General features: G+C 38.2%; 3 protein-coding genes across 10 annotated transcripts; 2 read left to right on the top strand and 1 right to left on the bottom strand.

The window, feature by feature from the left end:
• Window positions 1-136: 136 nt before the first annotated feature.
• LOC126622045 (DEAD-box ATP-dependent RNA helicase 39-like) lies at window positions 137-6,023 on the top strand. The gene is made up of 9 exons (XM_050290691.1): window positions 137-794; window positions 1,198-1,293; window positions 1,375-1,563; window positions 1,709-1,849; window positions 2,573-2,713; window positions 3,952-4,094; window positions 4,573-4,702; window positions 4,822-4,870; window positions 5,363-6,023. Exons 1-9 carry the CDS (start codon window positions 246-248, stop codon window positions 5,833-5,835), a joined length of 1,911 nt encoding a protein of 636 aa, XP_050146648.1. The 5' UTR covers window positions 137-245; the 3' UTR covers window positions 5,836-6,023.
• On the bottom strand, window positions 5,925-6,518 carry LOC126622047 (uncharacterized). Its single transcript, XM_050290695.1, has one exon. It carries the CDS (start codon window positions 6,516-6,518, stop codon window positions 6,156-6,158), a length of 363 nt encoding a protein of 120 aa, XP_050146652.1. The 3' UTR covers window positions 5,925-6,155.
• Window positions 6,519-8,367: 1,849 nt separating this feature from the next.
• Window positions 8,368-10,547, top strand: LOC126622046 (embryogenesis-like protein). 8 transcript variants are annotated; one of them, XR_007623280.1, is made up of 4 exons: window positions 8,368-9,006; window positions 9,542-9,644; window positions 9,933-9,982; window positions 10,064-10,547. XR_007623280.1 is itself a non-coding variant. In XM_050290694.1 (2 exons), exon 1 carries the CDS (start codon window positions 8,472-8,474, stop codon window positions 8,997-8,999), a length of 528 nt encoding a protein of 175 aa, XP_050146651.1. In that variant the 5' UTR covers window positions 8,368-8,471; the 3' UTR covers window positions 9,000-9,006; window positions 10,064-10,547. The 8 variants fall into 8 exon arrangements, 2 of the variants coding, with proteins under 2 accessions (XP_050146651.1, XP_050146650.1); XR_007623277.1 differs by having other exon boundaries at window positions 10,060-10,547; XR_007623282.1 differs by lacking the exon at window positions 9,542-9,644.
• Window positions 10,548-15,242: the final 4,695 nt, after the last annotated feature.

Raw genomic sequence — 15,242 nt, 5'->3', positions numbered from 1 at the left:
ACACCCACATGTTGCATGCCTTTAAAGAAAAACATAATTTGTTGTGTTGTGAAAATAATCGAATGTGAAATAAAATTACGGATTATTTCATAAATAATCAAATATAGGCGACATAGTGTATTGGGTTGTATTGATTGTTTGAGTACCCGAATCCGTATTGTCGGGCGACCGTGAGAGGGTTTTGTGACACGGTTATCCACCATTTCTGAGAGAACCAAAAATTTTGAATTGCAAGGAAAAACGCCATGGGAGGAGTATCAAGAACTCTCCTCACTTTCTCTTTCTCCTCAAACCTCTTCGCCTTATCTCGTCTCCCGGCCGCCAAACGCTTCTCTCTCATCAAACCCACCAGGGTTTTAACAGGGTTTAGGCCTCTTTGCACCGCCACTGCCACAACCACCACCGCCAGCCCCGCCGGCGCGGTTGATTTCGAAGACGAAGAAGTCCAACCCCTGAAGCACTCGTTGCTTCTTGAGAGGCTGCGGCTGAGACACCTCAAGAGTAATGCCAAGCCCCAAGCCAGAACCGGTGGCGGAAATTCAATTGGGGATGCCCAGAGGCAGAGCGATGAGGGGTTGGGGAGGTCCGAGAGTAGGAAGAAGAGGGAAGTTGGGAGTTTTGGGGAGTTGGGTGTGAGCGAGGAGGTCATGGCGGCGGTGCGAGAGATGGGGATTGAGGTTCCCACTGAAATCCAGTGCATTGGGATACCGGCGGTGTTGGAAGGGAAGACTGTGGTCTTAGGTTCACACACTGGCTCCGGCAAGACTCTGGCTTACATGTTGCCTCTTGCCCAGGTACTTTTTCCTTTGCTTCTTCTTGCAAAATTAGAATAAAAATGTTTTCGATTACTTTTCGCTATGTGGGTCTGTTAAATTTTTGAATTTTTTGCTTGTTTGAGATGTAAAGCTCTAGAATTTTGATCAGTTGTGTTGGAACTTTGATTTGATTGCGTTTTCTTGCAATGTATGCTATACTTTACATGTGTTTCCTTAGGAGCCACCTTACGTATCAGGTTGGATTGAGATTCTTTAGGTTGCTTAGATTCTACCTGCTTACACTTTCAGCAAGCTATTTATCAAGACCACAATGGTAATTGTGTGCGATTGTGATGTGTTTGTTACTTTGATGTTACCCACTCTTGCCTATGTTGCAATTAGAATTAATCAAAGGAATGCTGATACTCTGGGATTTTTGTAGCTGTTGAGAAGGGATGAAGCTGAAAATGGTATTCAAATGAAGCCCAGGCGTCCTAGAGCTGTTGTGCTATGCCCCACAAGGGAGCTGTCTGAGCAGGTTTTATACATTTTTATTCTGAATTTAGAACCACTACCTGTGGACCATGCATTTTCTATTGACATCTGGTCGGTTTTGTAGGTTTTTCGTGTTTCCAAGTTTGTAAGTCACCATGCAAGGTTCAGGTCTACTATGGTAAGCGGTGGTGGTCGGTTGAGACCTCAGGAGGATTCATTGAATAACCCAATTGAAATGGTAGTGGGTACCCCTGGAAGGGTTCTCCAACATATTGAGGATGGCAACTTGGTTTATGGTGACATCAAATACTTAGTATGTTTATCCGTTTATTTAGTTTTTTCCATTAAGTTGGTTAGTAGATAATATGGTCATATCAAGTTGTCACTATCTTTGATGAAGAACAACATATTCTAGTAAATTGTTGGTGCACTTTGTGATGCTAGTAATCTCTTTGTAGGTATTGGATGAGGCAGATACCATGTTTGATCGTGGCTTTGGTCCAGATATACGCAAGTTTCTAGTCCCATTAAAACATCGCGCATCAAAACCCGGAGGGCAAGGGTTCCAAACTGTTTTGGTCTCAGCAACAATGACAAAGGTGTGCTTACTTGCATTGCCTCTTATTTAACAAGAAGCTAAATTTATAAGTAGGAGAAATAGACACCAATTGAAAGTGAATTGTTCCTTCCCCATTTTCACTAAGGGAACTCTTTGTTTCATTGAAAAGCTTATTTGCTTATTTTGTAATTTTTCTCATAAGAAAACATAAATGCATGTCATTAAAAATGAATCCAGCATTGTGTTATAACTACTTTGGCTAATTTGTATTTCTTTATGATATTTTTGGGTTTCAATACTTTTTTTTACTACAGGACCAAGTTTCACTAAGTAATTTTACTATATCATGGTACCCAAAATGGGCTAAATTTAGGAATGAGCCAAGCCAACCAATGCAGGTTGAGCTCATTCCACAAATGAGCTGAGCCAAGCTAAAACTTTTGAAAAATCATCCAAACCAAGGTTGAACATGGCTCTACAAGCTTTGTTTGAGCTTGAGCTTGAATAATGTTTGAGCATCTTGATACTCAGCTAAGATTGGCTTATTTACACTTCTATTGGGATGGAGACATGAAACATAATAAAAGAGTCATCCTCTGAAGTTGAACACATCTCTTAGTTGAGGTGTTGGAAATTCTCTGAAGCCTGCTTATGACAATGTTATACCTTTGACAACTGTAATCTTGATAATATCTTGTGCACAAATTGTGTCTTTTATGAAGTCAGTGGAAATGCAAAACCTGACCCTTACGATATTTTTCAGGCAGTGCAAAATCTGATCGATGAGGAGTTCCAAGGAATATTACACTTGCGCACATCCTCACTGCATAAGAAGATTGCATCTGCTCGCCATGATTTCGTTAAGATTTCAGGTTCTGAGAACAAGCTGGAATCACTTCTACAGGTCTAATTCTGTGATACCCCTTTTCTTTTTCATGCTTTACTTGTCAAGTAGTAATTGTGTCTCATAATGACTAACATGTACGGTGGCCATAAAGTTAATCTAGCTTAAGTTGTCTCTTAAACTGGCGGGCAATTGGGCTTTTTAATGACCGATGGTTCCTATACTATTCCAAATTGATCATTTTAGTCACAATTATTTCAATTCGACCAATTTCATCCTTACCATTAATTCCATTCATTTTTCTGTCAAAATTGAGGGTCCTTCCACCTTTCTTTCTGTCTCCTCAATTACCCCCACAAATGCCATGGCAGATGCCATGACTACGATCACCCCAAACCAATCCCTTCCTACTCCTCTCCGCACACACCCTTTCTCTTCCTCCAGACAATTTTAATTGCTACCATTTGGGTTTGAAGTTAGGGAAATATTTCATGTAAAGAAGAAAAATCCCCACCTGCATATTTTCTGTTAATGTAGCAATTTTGTAAAAACGCTCATTTCATCAGAGTTAAGACCACCTTCTTCATCTGGAGCCATTTGTAGATTGCCCTTTCATTCAAAATATCTGAATGCAAAGGTATTCCCAATTCCCAACTCCCACCACACCCCTTCCTTCTCAAAAAGCTTCACTCTGTGTCTGTGGAGGAAAAGAATAACACTTTTTTGTGCCACCCAGTAACACAGAGATTGAGTCACCCCCATCGACCCAGGTGGTATATATGCCTGAACAACACTCCTGTTTCAAAATAGTGACTAGGAAACTGCTATTATATGAGTTTGAACTTAAGGAAAGCTTCAAGGATGAGGAATTAAATTCCTATTCTACTAAACCCATGGTGTAACTGAAATGAATCAGGGAATTGGGGTGACAGAGGGGTTCTGTGGAGGTATTGAGGAGAGAGAAAGAGGGGGAAGTTGTGGGTGGGATTGATTTGCTAATTTTACCCTCAATTTGACAGGAAGAGGATGAAATTAATGGTAAGGATGACATTGATGCATGCCATACAAGAAATAGGGTTGCTATCGATCGGATTGAAAGAATAGGGACGAAAATGAGGAGTTTGAAATAGGACAGAGACCATTGGTGATAAAAAGGCCAGAAGTTATTTTATCATTATTGTTTTTTATATATTTCATCTTGGCTTACTTGATGAAGGTTTTCTACATGAAAAGAGCATGGCTTGATATAGCAGTGGTCTAACAAGAAAATACTTTTGTGGATTTTGTGGTAAACGCAGGTTCTGGAGCCAAGCTTAGCAAAGGGAAATAGAGTAATGGTGTTCTGTAACACATTAAGTTCCAGCCGTGCTGTGGATCACTTCCTCAATGAAAACCAGATCTCTACTGTCAATTATCATGGTGAGGTGCCAGCAGAACAAAGGTGAGACAATAAAAAATATTACCTCTCGTTCCCTTGTACTTGTAATGTCTGCACATTTTCACTTTAGAAAGAGTCCATACTGTTGTTTTTTTTTTCCTGTTTACAAGCATGGGTTTTTATCTGTTGCTTTTGTTCTTTTGGTAGAGTTTGGTTGTTTTTATCAATACGAATCAAAGTTTAAGCTGTATGAATTTTGGTTTCATTTTTTTTATTATTTTCCTCCTTTGATTCCCCTTTTTTTTATGTTAAAGGCATCTGTGTACATCTAAAGAAATATCTTCTCTTGCTATATGGTGTGGAAACATAAGATGATGTTAGCTTACTGTGAATCTGGAACATTGATTAGTTTTCTTCTTGCCTGAATGTGTGGCCCAGACACTCAAGTGCACACAAGTCCGTACAAACGCTTAAATTAATGTCACTAGTGTTCAATTCTAGTGCTTGGCCTGACTGCTTTCTTCGAACAACTGTAATACAGGGTTGAGAACCTCAAAAGGTTTAAGAGCAACGATGGAGATTGCCCTACATTGGTCTGCACAGACCTGGCTGCAAGGGGACTGGACTTGGATGTAGACCATGTTATCATGTTTGATTTTCCTTTGAACTCTGTAAGCATCAGATATCTGCTGTGTTTCAGTGTTAAATAATGTGCTATTGTATTTAGGACTTCTACATCTTTCCTTTTTCTTCTTTGGAAGCTGACCTTCCCCCTTCTTTGACATTTTAGATTGACTACCTTCATCGTACAGGAAGAACCGCTCGTATGGGTGCAAAAGGTATACATGCATTTCTATTTGCAATTTTATTTAGTTTCCTTCTTAGAATTACAAGGAATGCGCATCTGTACCGGACTTAGGTGAGTCTTTTGTCCTGTTTGTGCTTGAATCTATTAATGGCATCCACAAGATTTTGAATCGACCGCAGATGAGGAATCTTAACATGATATTGAATAAATATAAAAGAGAAATTATTGACAGTATTCCATTGTAAGATTAGTTTTCATTTACTTGACACAACAAAGAGGAAAAGGGTAGGAATAAAAAACCAGACGTCTTGTGTAAAGCAAGTGCCGCCTCTTTCCGAAAGGCCACATCTTTGTAGTATTATCGTTCATTTGTTGACTTTCTGTATTTCTGTATCTCTCAGTGATGGAATATTTGTTGGATTGATTCTCATAGTTTGTGACAATCAATTTTTTATTTCTTTGTTTGGTTACACTTCATGCTTAAGTGTAATAATCTTGAAATCAAATAACTCTTGTAATGCAGGGAAAGTAACGAGTTTGGTTGCTAAGAAGAACCTTATGTTAGCAAACCGAATTGAGGAAGCAATAAAGAAGAATGAAAGCTTAGAATCTCTCAGCGTAGATAGTGTCAAGAGGGACATTGCCCGCTCGCGAATTACTCCACAGAATGGAAAATTGGTAAGAGTCTCAAATCAGAAAAACAAGAGCAGGCCAGCATTTGCACCTGCAAAATCTGCAAAACCATCTTTTCAGTCATCGAAATCGGTAAAGCCTTCCAGAGCAAGCAGCTCCAAAAGAGCTCCTTCCAATGCAAGCAACTCAAGAAAAGCTCCTTCCAATGCAAGCAGCTCGAGAAAAGCATCTTTTAGTGAGAAGAGGCAAACAGAAGGCAGAAGATCCAGTACAGTTAAATCAACACCCTCGAAGTTAAGTGTTGTTGGGTTTAGGGGTCGGGCTTCTTGGTCTAATAAGAAAGAATCGTTGGCGTCTAGCTGATTGAAGTCAAAATTTTAGGTATAAAATGTTTTGTAATCTTTAAGTCTTCAAGTTCTTTGCTAAAGAAACTGTTGGCAGTCTTGCCGTGGTTCTCGAGTCTTGACTCTACTTTTTCATTTCCGAGTTAAATTCAGATTTGTGTTACAAGTTATCACGTAATACAATCGATATCATAAGATGATTTAAAACTTGTGAAAGTGGGCACTAATTTGAACGAAAAGAAAAGAAAAACTGTGAAGAAGGAGGCATTGAAGAGAAGAAATTCCGGTGGCACGATCATGAACTTGAAACAGAGTTGGACGCTGGCACTTTGTTCTTGTTTACTTCCAGGTTAAACGAGGAGTCTTGTCAGGCTGGACGATGTTCCCCTCAGCGTCGTAGATTATGACACCCGAAAAATCCGGTAGCTGGCACTTTCCACCCATGAGTATGTTCTTCTGCCAGACCGGGTCCTCTTCCTGCTCATCACTATCCACACTTGCATCATAGTTTCCAGGCTGAATGTGTTGGATAACAGGATCATCGTCAAAAAATTCAGTGCAAGCGATCCAACGGCGGTGCCAGCTATGCGAATGAGAAGCACACATTAGCAATGCCATGGCACAAAATGCGAGGGTGATCGCGGCTAGGGCGACTTGAAATGTGCTCGGCAGAGAGTGTGTCAAAAGAAGGTTGCGAGCCATGATGGAGGTTGGGTATGGACATGCTATTGTCTCACAGTTTTATATGGTTTGGAAAATGGGTAACGGGAGAGGAGAAGAGTAGTTGGAAATTGGAGGATTTGTTGAGGTTTATATATTTGTGTGGTTTTGGTAATCTTTTGACCTCCACTCTTGACATTTTTGGTGAGTTTAGGTAACAAACTCGAATTAAAAGCGTTCGAGAAGTGTTAAGAAGACTTTCTGAAAGTGAAACTTTTTTTTGTCATCTCGTGTTTTTTGCACAATGTTTTATAATGTTGACACGATAATTGTGCTGAAAACATAAAGTAACAGAGAGTTCATAGAAAATCTCACTTTTAAAAAAAGTCTCCTTAGCATAATTATTATTATTATTTTTATTTTACGAATTTCTTTTTACAAGCCTTTGTGCATTAAAGAAAAGTATTAGAAACAGAGTCACAGTATAAAATAGTCGCAAATCATTCATAATATTGGTCCATTAATATAATAAAGGGAAATGCTAACAAAATTTTCATTTGGACCTTCTTGTTTAACTCTCGACTCTCTTTTCTATTTTGAAACTTTTTTTAAATAATTTGACTCATCTATTTTTAGGTCAATCTTTGAAAATCATCTCTGAAAAACATTAAATTAAAATGAGTTTGAAGTTGTTTGGTCATCTAATTTTTTGGTCTTATAATGTTTAATTCAAGGTGAGGTTAGGATGGGTTCGGTTTCGTTCGGTTTAGTTAGATTTTTTTTTTTTGGTTTCGGTACGGTTTCGGTTTTTTTTATTTTATTATTTATTTTTAATTTTACAAAACCTAATTTTTGTTTTAATATGAAATTTAGAAAAGAGGCTTTGCATTGGTAGACTAATAGCAAGAAAATGGGAAAAGTGGGAAGATAGTTATACATATAAAAGTTCATATAAACTGACCATATTTATTAACAACCTCAATTGCAAAGAAAAATGATTACCATATCCATTTAAAAAGCTAACAAATAGAGAAGCTCTTCCAAGTTTTAAAGCCTTTCAAAACTTTCCTTTATAACCAATGATCCTCCCTTATTAAACCAAGTATGCTCTTGGCTAGTTTCAAACTTGGCAACAAAGTTTCACAAAAAAAATATTATGGGCATACATCCATAAATTGTAAAGGGATTCGGTTTGGTTTAGTTTTATTTGGCTTGGTGTTTGGTCAGATTTTTTTCGATTTTCGATTTTTTGAACCCACCCCTAGGTGAGCTAATTCGACTGTGCATGAAATAGTCTAATCTAAAGCAATTATTTGTAACCAGCAGATCATCTATCAATAAATTTTGCGTGGTGCTATCCAAGAATCAATTTTACTTCCCACATACTTTTTGTTAATTTTTGTTATTTGATCTTCTGTAATTCATTCAATCAAATAACCGAAAATTGAGAGGGATTGTGAGAAGTAAAAAAAGTGTGTGGATAGCACACCCCTAAATTTACTTTTAAAAATTTTCCCTCTAGAGTACATTTGGGTTTTTTATTTTTTATTTTTAACAAACGACATTATTTATACTAAGGGGAGGGGTGGGCTTAGCCTCATAATGAACTAGTAATAATATGATTTAAATATACCTTTGACGAGAATCGAATCTAAAACCTTTTATTTTATTAAAATATAATATATCTTTGCACCATCCCTAGGGTGCGTTTGGTACGCAGACGGGACGGAACGGGACGGGACGGGACGGGACGGAACGGGACGGGACGGGACGGGACGGGACGGAACGAAGGTGTAATTTTTGAAAAATACATGTGGTATATTTGTCTTAAAATGGTAAAACAGTGTGTTCCACAGACGTGGAACAAACCCGTTCCAGGGGAGGTAACGTACCAAATATTGTGCACTCGGGATGGAAGAAGAGAGAGTTTATAGGGTTTAGTTACGTTGATAGACCTGAGAGTGGGGGTTTGCAAGTCGGGAGAGGAGAGCAACAATGAATCATCAACGTTCACAAATTGCACTTTGCAAATTGCTCTTCCGCCACTTTTCCAACCCTTCTCCGAAGCTCTTCTCCCTCAACTCAATCTCGACGAGTCCGGCTCAGCGCGTTTCCGACTCACCTCCATTGCCGAAACCCCACATTCTTCTCAACACACCCGCTACAAACTCCCACCGTTTTATCCACCCAGCTCTCTCGATTTCAGCGACCCAGTTCGCAGCTCGTCGGAATGTGAGGCAATTCAGTGGCGGGTCGGATGAGTTCGATCAGAACCAAGTGGTGGACACGATCAACCTCAAGTTTGCAGAGGCGAGGGAGGAGATAGAGATGGCCATGGAGTCCAAAGAGACTGTTTACTTCGATGAGGAGGCCGAGTGCGCTCGTGATTCTGTGAAGGAAGTGCTGGAATTGTATGAAGATCTATTGGCTAAGGTGCCGGAGAGCAATAAGGCGGCGTTGCAGAGGTCGATGGGGCTCAAGATTGAGCAGTTGAAGGCGGAGCTTCAACAGCTGAATGAGTGAATTTAAGGTTGGTGGATTTGGGGCTTTTCCCTTTTTATCTTATTTCAATGAATTTTAGGTAATTGCTTTGATTTAGGTGTTTCCGATTTTATTCCCTTTTAGGAATATTTAGGCAAAGAATTGGTGGCAGTAGAAATTAGGGATGAATATTTGAATAATTGTGGAAATTGGTGTACTCTGTCTGTAGTTTATGAATTCAATTGCATTCTTGTTAATCGTCTTGCGGTTTATTCAGAAATTCTAGGATTCTTATAACAATGCCTTAGTTATTTCTTTTCTTTTTGTGTCGTTATCAAATTTACAAAATGCAGATGAAACCAATCAAGTGGATGTGAATGTGCTTCGTAAATATGTTACTCATTTGTGATACGACTTTCACTATATTTTGGGGTTTAAATTGTGTGAGATTCTGACCCCGAAAAAACATGAGAGTTGTAATGAGACATGGCCTTGCAATGAGATCCACCAGTAGGCAATATTATCATAAAGGTTAGTCATATTACAAAACAAATGAAATAATCTGTCCAATATCTCCCTTCCAGATATTGCTTAGGTTGGTGGTCGCGATCCTCAAAGAAATGGAAGCTTTGGTGAAATTCTATTCGTATCTTAAACAAAAAGTTCCCATCTTTTTGTAATTGAAAGGTTCGTCACCATAAGAATATATATATATATATATATATACACACACACACACACACACACATATATATACGTATATATACAATAGAGCCACTCCTGGTTTCTTTTTTGTCCTTAGGCTTAATTTACAAAACACTATTTAATGTCATTGGTTTCAATATACAATGTCAGTATTTCATAAAAGTTTGATTGGTCAATTTCCATTGGTTAATTTTTGTTGGGATAGAGTAAAAGTCTTCAATTCAATCCTTGTAGGAGCATTGAAAAATGATATTGAATTTATTTAAACAGGTTTTTGTATGCTGTCAACCGTTGTAATTCTGGACGGCATAGTGTTGAAGGTTCATCCGTAAATTAGAACAGTTCTGTTGTCGTATATAAATGTCAGGCCACAAGATTAATGAACTTTTTGTGGCAGGTAGGAATTCACTTTCCCTTTTTTTTCAAAGTGAAGGTTCAACCCTCAACTAGCGAGGACTTGCAAAGCATAGGAAAAGAATGGCATCCAAGTTTAGAGCCTCTTGCTGCGAAACTCAGGAGGTCTTAATCGATCAACTTTATATTTCAGGGAGATAATTTATCTTATAAGAACCGTTCTTGTATCTATCAGGAGGTCTTAATCGATGAACTTCCTTTTCGTCTGTTGTTTTGTTTCATGGCTAGCTTTCTGTATTAAGGTTTTGGAATATTGTATCATGATTTAGGCGGTTGACATATATGCTGCCTTCACAACCTCTACAAAGAATCGCTTAGCTCTGATGCAAGAGATCTCCAGGTTGTGGGAGTCAACCATTCCAGACACCTTGTACCCTTCTAATAAGCCGGAAGTCCAGGTCTAGTTGATTTCAGAATTGAGATTGCAATGTACTTTGTGTGTGATTAAGTGGAGCTGTAAGTTTCTCATAATCGGAGTTCTACTGCAGGATTCAAATCCGTCGGATTTAAGAGTTGGTCGAGTTTCCCTACCTCGAGCCAAAGAAAAGACTCAAACAACTGTTAGACCTAGTTTGAGAGTGTGGTGCTTAAAAAAAAAGCACCTATGAAAAAAAGCTGTGAGGGTTTTAGGTGTTTGGTAAACTGAAAAAAAAGGGCTTATTTTGGAAGCTGCTGTGAGAATAAGCTGAAATCAAAGGAAAAAGCTGAAGCTGCTATTTGCAGATTTGGAAAACTGGTTTTTTTTCAAAGCACATGGAGCTACAGTGCTCCTTTAATGAAAAGACTGATGTGAGAATTACTTGACACACAAATTAAACCCTCTTTTTGACAATTGTAGTATAGATGTAAGTAGGGTATCGTTCTAGGCCGGGGATTAGGAGGGTTTGCTAATCTATTCTAAATTAATTTAAAAATATTAAACAAGACTCAAGGACACAAAACTAGGCTAAAAACTCTAATAACTTGAAACACACTTAGAATGACTCAAAATAATGAAAACAATCAAATTAGACACTAGGAACTGAAATGGACGGAAATTGAATTAAAAGACTAACAACAATGAAAACTAACTAAATAATATAATTTAATAATGGGGGGGGTTTGGTTTTGACGAGAAGTAAATTAAACTTAAATAAATTACAGAATTGACAAAAGCATGAAATTAAGGTGAAATGATAGATGACGGACTAGCTAGAGGGTTTTTCTCCACACATGACACATATGCAACCTAAATTGATTTTCAGTTGTTCTTTCAATAAATTGTGAATGACAATGTTCCAAGTTAATTAGGTCCGCTTAAATTAACTCTTAGATTTCCCTAGATTCATTGGATTGAATGGAATACGCACTACAACCAAATTATTCCTCATCAAAATCCCTAACTATGGAATACGCATGATAGAGACATTCAACAAAGATCATTAAGTTCAAGGGAAATCATAAACATTGACTAGGCATTCATAACTATGGAATACGCATGTTAATCCAGCCTAGAATTCACTTAACACGATTGTGGATAACAACCTTCACTACTTGTGAATATAAGTTCATAACGATTAGGTGAAACTCCCTTATATTCTAGCATCAAATTTATGCATGAAAATTAAGCGTGCACTCTCAACCAACATACACAAATTAGTTATCAATCAAGCAGTTAAGCAAATTAAATCACAACTCAGAAATCACAACTGAAGGTAATCAATTCATATTACAAATATATTCATGGCTTTGAATTAACCTCTAGCCAAAATAAATTTAGTTACACATTATTATCAAATTAAACCAAAAGTAGAACATGAGTTTGAGAAGATAAAACCAAGAAAAATGGAGTGAAACTTTGCTCTCTGTGTTGCTCCCGTCAGTTTCTCCTTGCCTTTTCTCACTCTAAGCCCCTTTGCCTCTGACCTCTCATCTCCTTCAATGGTGGCGGCACAAGGTGGTTATGGTGGTTGAATGGTTGGTTATATGGAGGAATGGATGAGGAAGGTTTAGATATGTAAGGAGAGGCAAGGGAAGGCTTGGAGAATGGTTAATTTCTGGATGATTTGAATGAGGTTGCTGCCATGGTATTTATAGGAAAAAGATGGACTTGTTTAACACAAAATTATGGTGGAATTGAGTAGGTGAGCAAGGCAAAGAGTGGGAATTGTTGGTGGGTTAGGTATTGAGTCATCCATTCACATGTCATGGTAATTTAAGCATTGCATCATCACTCAAATTTCTGGTGAAAGTGAATCAATGCCCACGGCATTGAAGAATTTCTTGGTTTTGAGTGAAGTTTTGGTCAATCCTTCTAGAAATTTATCCCTTCTTGCAACTTGTATTTGTTTCACCAGATTTTTAGCATGTTCATAGCCTCTTTTGTCTTCAAATTCGTCCATCCTCATGCCTCAATGCTTGCACAATCCAATCTTGGCCCAAAAATGCTCTAGAATGTTCCAAATTGCTTCTTTTTGCATACTTTGACACTAAAACCTGAAATTGCACGAAAATAACTTTAAACACTATAATTATCATAGTTTAGCTAATTAAAAGCAAGAAAACAAGCTAACTAAGTCGTATAAATATGCTCCTATCAAAGACCCACTATCAGACTGCTTTTTTTTCCAAAAGCACTTTTACAAAAAAGTTTACCAAACGCTCTGCTGCTTTATTTCACAGCCGCTTATTCTCACAGCACAGCCGTTTATTCTCACAGCAGCTTTTTTTCAAAGCACAACAATACCAAACCAGCCCTTAGTCAGAGATTATAACACTTTCTATATTTAAGATAACTTCAATACAGATTTGGTGATATTCTTGGTTTTTTTGCATTCGCATGGCAAGAAGAAATCTTTTGTTGAGTTTCATAGTTCCATTCACTCGCTTGAAAGAATTGCTGCATCTGTAAATTGGAATGAGCCTGTTCTTTTGGTTGGTGAAATGGGACAGGAAAGACGACACTGGTACAGGATCTGGCTATGAGGTTTGGTCAGAAGCTAACAGTTTTGGTAATATTGCTTCTGAATCTTTCCCCATCTGACTCTTTTGTCGCTTCCTTACTTATCCTCTGGTTGCTAACTAATTATGGGTGTCTCTATCAGAGGTTGATCTACTTTTACTTTCTGTTTTGTTCCGGAACTTAAGTCAGCAGAGTGATGTTGCTGACTTACTAGGGGGATGCAAGCATGTGGACTTGAAATTTATATACAATCCCCTTTATAAAGAGTTTCGTGATCTATTCTCTGAATCGTTTAATTTGAAGGTAGTATTTGTCTCAAAACATCTTTTGTTGATTGTGGACACGTAACTTGGTGTAAGTAACCTGTACCGTTATTTTCTTATGCAGGTTAATTTCAATTTTTTTTTTTGGGAGCTAGATAATGCTCTTAAGAAGGAGAGTTGGGAAAGGTTTGTCAAAGGTTTTGGGCTCGGCGCTAAAAGATTTTTCCTGAAAGTCAGAAGCATTGAGATCTGTTTGACAGTCTGGAAAAATGCCCGAGAAAGCTCTAGCCGAGGATCAAATTAAAGCCTGGGAAATTTTTTCACTGAAAGCAGAGAATGCAAGTGCACATGGAATGATATTTTCATTTGTAGAAGGAGCTTTTATAACTGCACTGGAAAAAGGTGAGTGGATTTTGCTTGATGAGGTGAATTTAGCTCCTCCAGAGACCTTGCAGAGGGTTATCAACGTGCTGGAAGGAGAGCATGGATCACTTTGTTTAGCAGAAAGAGGGGATATTCACTACATAAAACGACATCCCAAGTTCGGATTATTTGCTTGTCTGAATCCTGCAACTGATGCTGGCAAGCAAGATTTCCATTCTCTTTGAGAAGCAGATTTGCTGAGTATTTTGTCGATGATGTACTGGATGATGAGGATCTAATTCTATTTGTTCGCCAATTTTTGGGTGGCAAAGATTCCAAAGTAAAGAATATTGTGTCTTTCTATAAAAAATCCAGGAAACTAGCTGAAGAAAAGCTGCAGGACGGAGCTAATAAAAGACTGCAATATAGTTTAAGGTCTCTCTACTGTGCTCTAGAATATACTATAGAAACAGAAAACTTCAACTGTAAGTTTTCCTGATTGTATTGAATGAATAATTCAGTTACACAGGTGTCAATATATATAGCCTTAGCTGCCTTAGGCTAATTACAAAAGTACCCTCAACTACCTAAACTAATCACAGTTACTAACAAAAACAATTACATTTAGCTTTAACAACTATTTAACAGTAACTATATTGGATGACTTATCATTCTCCCTAATACACCCCCTCAAGCTAAAGGAGGAATCAGATAGGATTCCGATTGGAAGCTTGGAACACAAATAAGAGAATCTGCTTTTAGACAAGGATTTGGTGTGAAGATCAGCCACTTGGTCATCACTGCGAACATAGCTGACTTTGATAAGCTTGGCAAGAACCAACTCCCTGATGTAGTGGTAATCAATCTCAACATGCTTAGTTCGAGCATGAAAAATAGGATTAGATGCCAAAGAGATTGCTGAAATATTATCACACCATAGATGAGGCAGTTTAGGTAGAGAGAACTTAAGATCTTTGAGGATTTTGCAGACCCAAGTTAGTTCTGCAGCAGTATGTGCTAAGGAACGATACTCAGCTTCGGTAGAGGAACGAGCAACAGTGCTTTGGTTCTTTGCACTCCAACTGATGAGATTAGAACCAAGAAATACACAATATCCACTAGTAGACCGCCTATCAAATGTGCAGCCAGCCCAGTCAGCATCAGAGAATGCTGAAAGATTAATGGGACCTTTGGTGAACCATAAACCATGAGAGATGGATCCTTTAAGAAACCTGAGAACCCGTTTGGCTGCTTGAAGGTGTTGTTCTCTGGGAGCATGCATAAATTGGCATATCTGATTAACAGCAAATGCAAGATCTGGGCGAGTCCAAGTGAGATATTGTAAACCACCAACTATAGCGCGGTATTCAGTAGGATTGGATAAGAGAGGTCCGCTATGATCCAGCTTTTGAGAGCCAAGAGGAGTGCAACACGGTTTTGCACCCTCCATATTCGATTTCTTGAGAAGATCAAGTAAGTACTTGGTCTGATGTAAAAAGATTCCTTTTGTGGATCTGTGGACTTCCAACCCCAAGAAATAGTGTAAAGGACCAAGATCCTTCACTGGAAACTGAGTACTAAGCTGTTGGATAAACTGTT

This window comes from Malus sylvestris, chromosome 5 (assembly GCF_916048215.2).
Source record: "Malus sylvestris chromosome 5, drMalSylv7.2, whole genome shotgun sequence".
NCBI lineage: Eukaryota > Viridiplantae > Streptophyta > Magnoliopsida > Rosales > Rosaceae > Malus > Malus sylvestris.
The sequence above is the reverse complement of the archived record's forward strand: the minus strand, read 5'-3'. Positions and strand labels throughout refer to the sequence as shown.

Bases quoted from the DNA above. Each gene is read 5' to 3' on its own strand.
- LOC126622045 (XM_050290691.1), top strand. From the start codon at position 246: ATGGGAGGAGTATCAAGAACTCTCCTCACTTTCTCTTTCTCCTCAAAC. The intron at 795-1,197 runs GTACTTTTTCCT...GGATTTTTGTAG, and splicing joins ACATGTTGCCTCTTGCCCAG to CTGTTGAGAAGGGATGAAGC. The intron at 1,850-2,572 runs GTGTGCTTACTT...GATATTTTTCAG, and splicing joins TCTCAGCAACAATGACAAAG to GCAGTGCAAAATCTGATCGA.
- LOC126622047 (XM_050290695.1), bottom strand. From the start codon at position 6,518: ATGGCTCGCAACCTTCTTTTGACACACTCTCTGCCGAGCACATTTCAA.
- LOC126622046 (XM_050290694.1), top strand. From the start codon at position 8,472: ATGAATCATCAACGTTCACAAATTGCACTTTGCAAATTGCTCTTCCGC.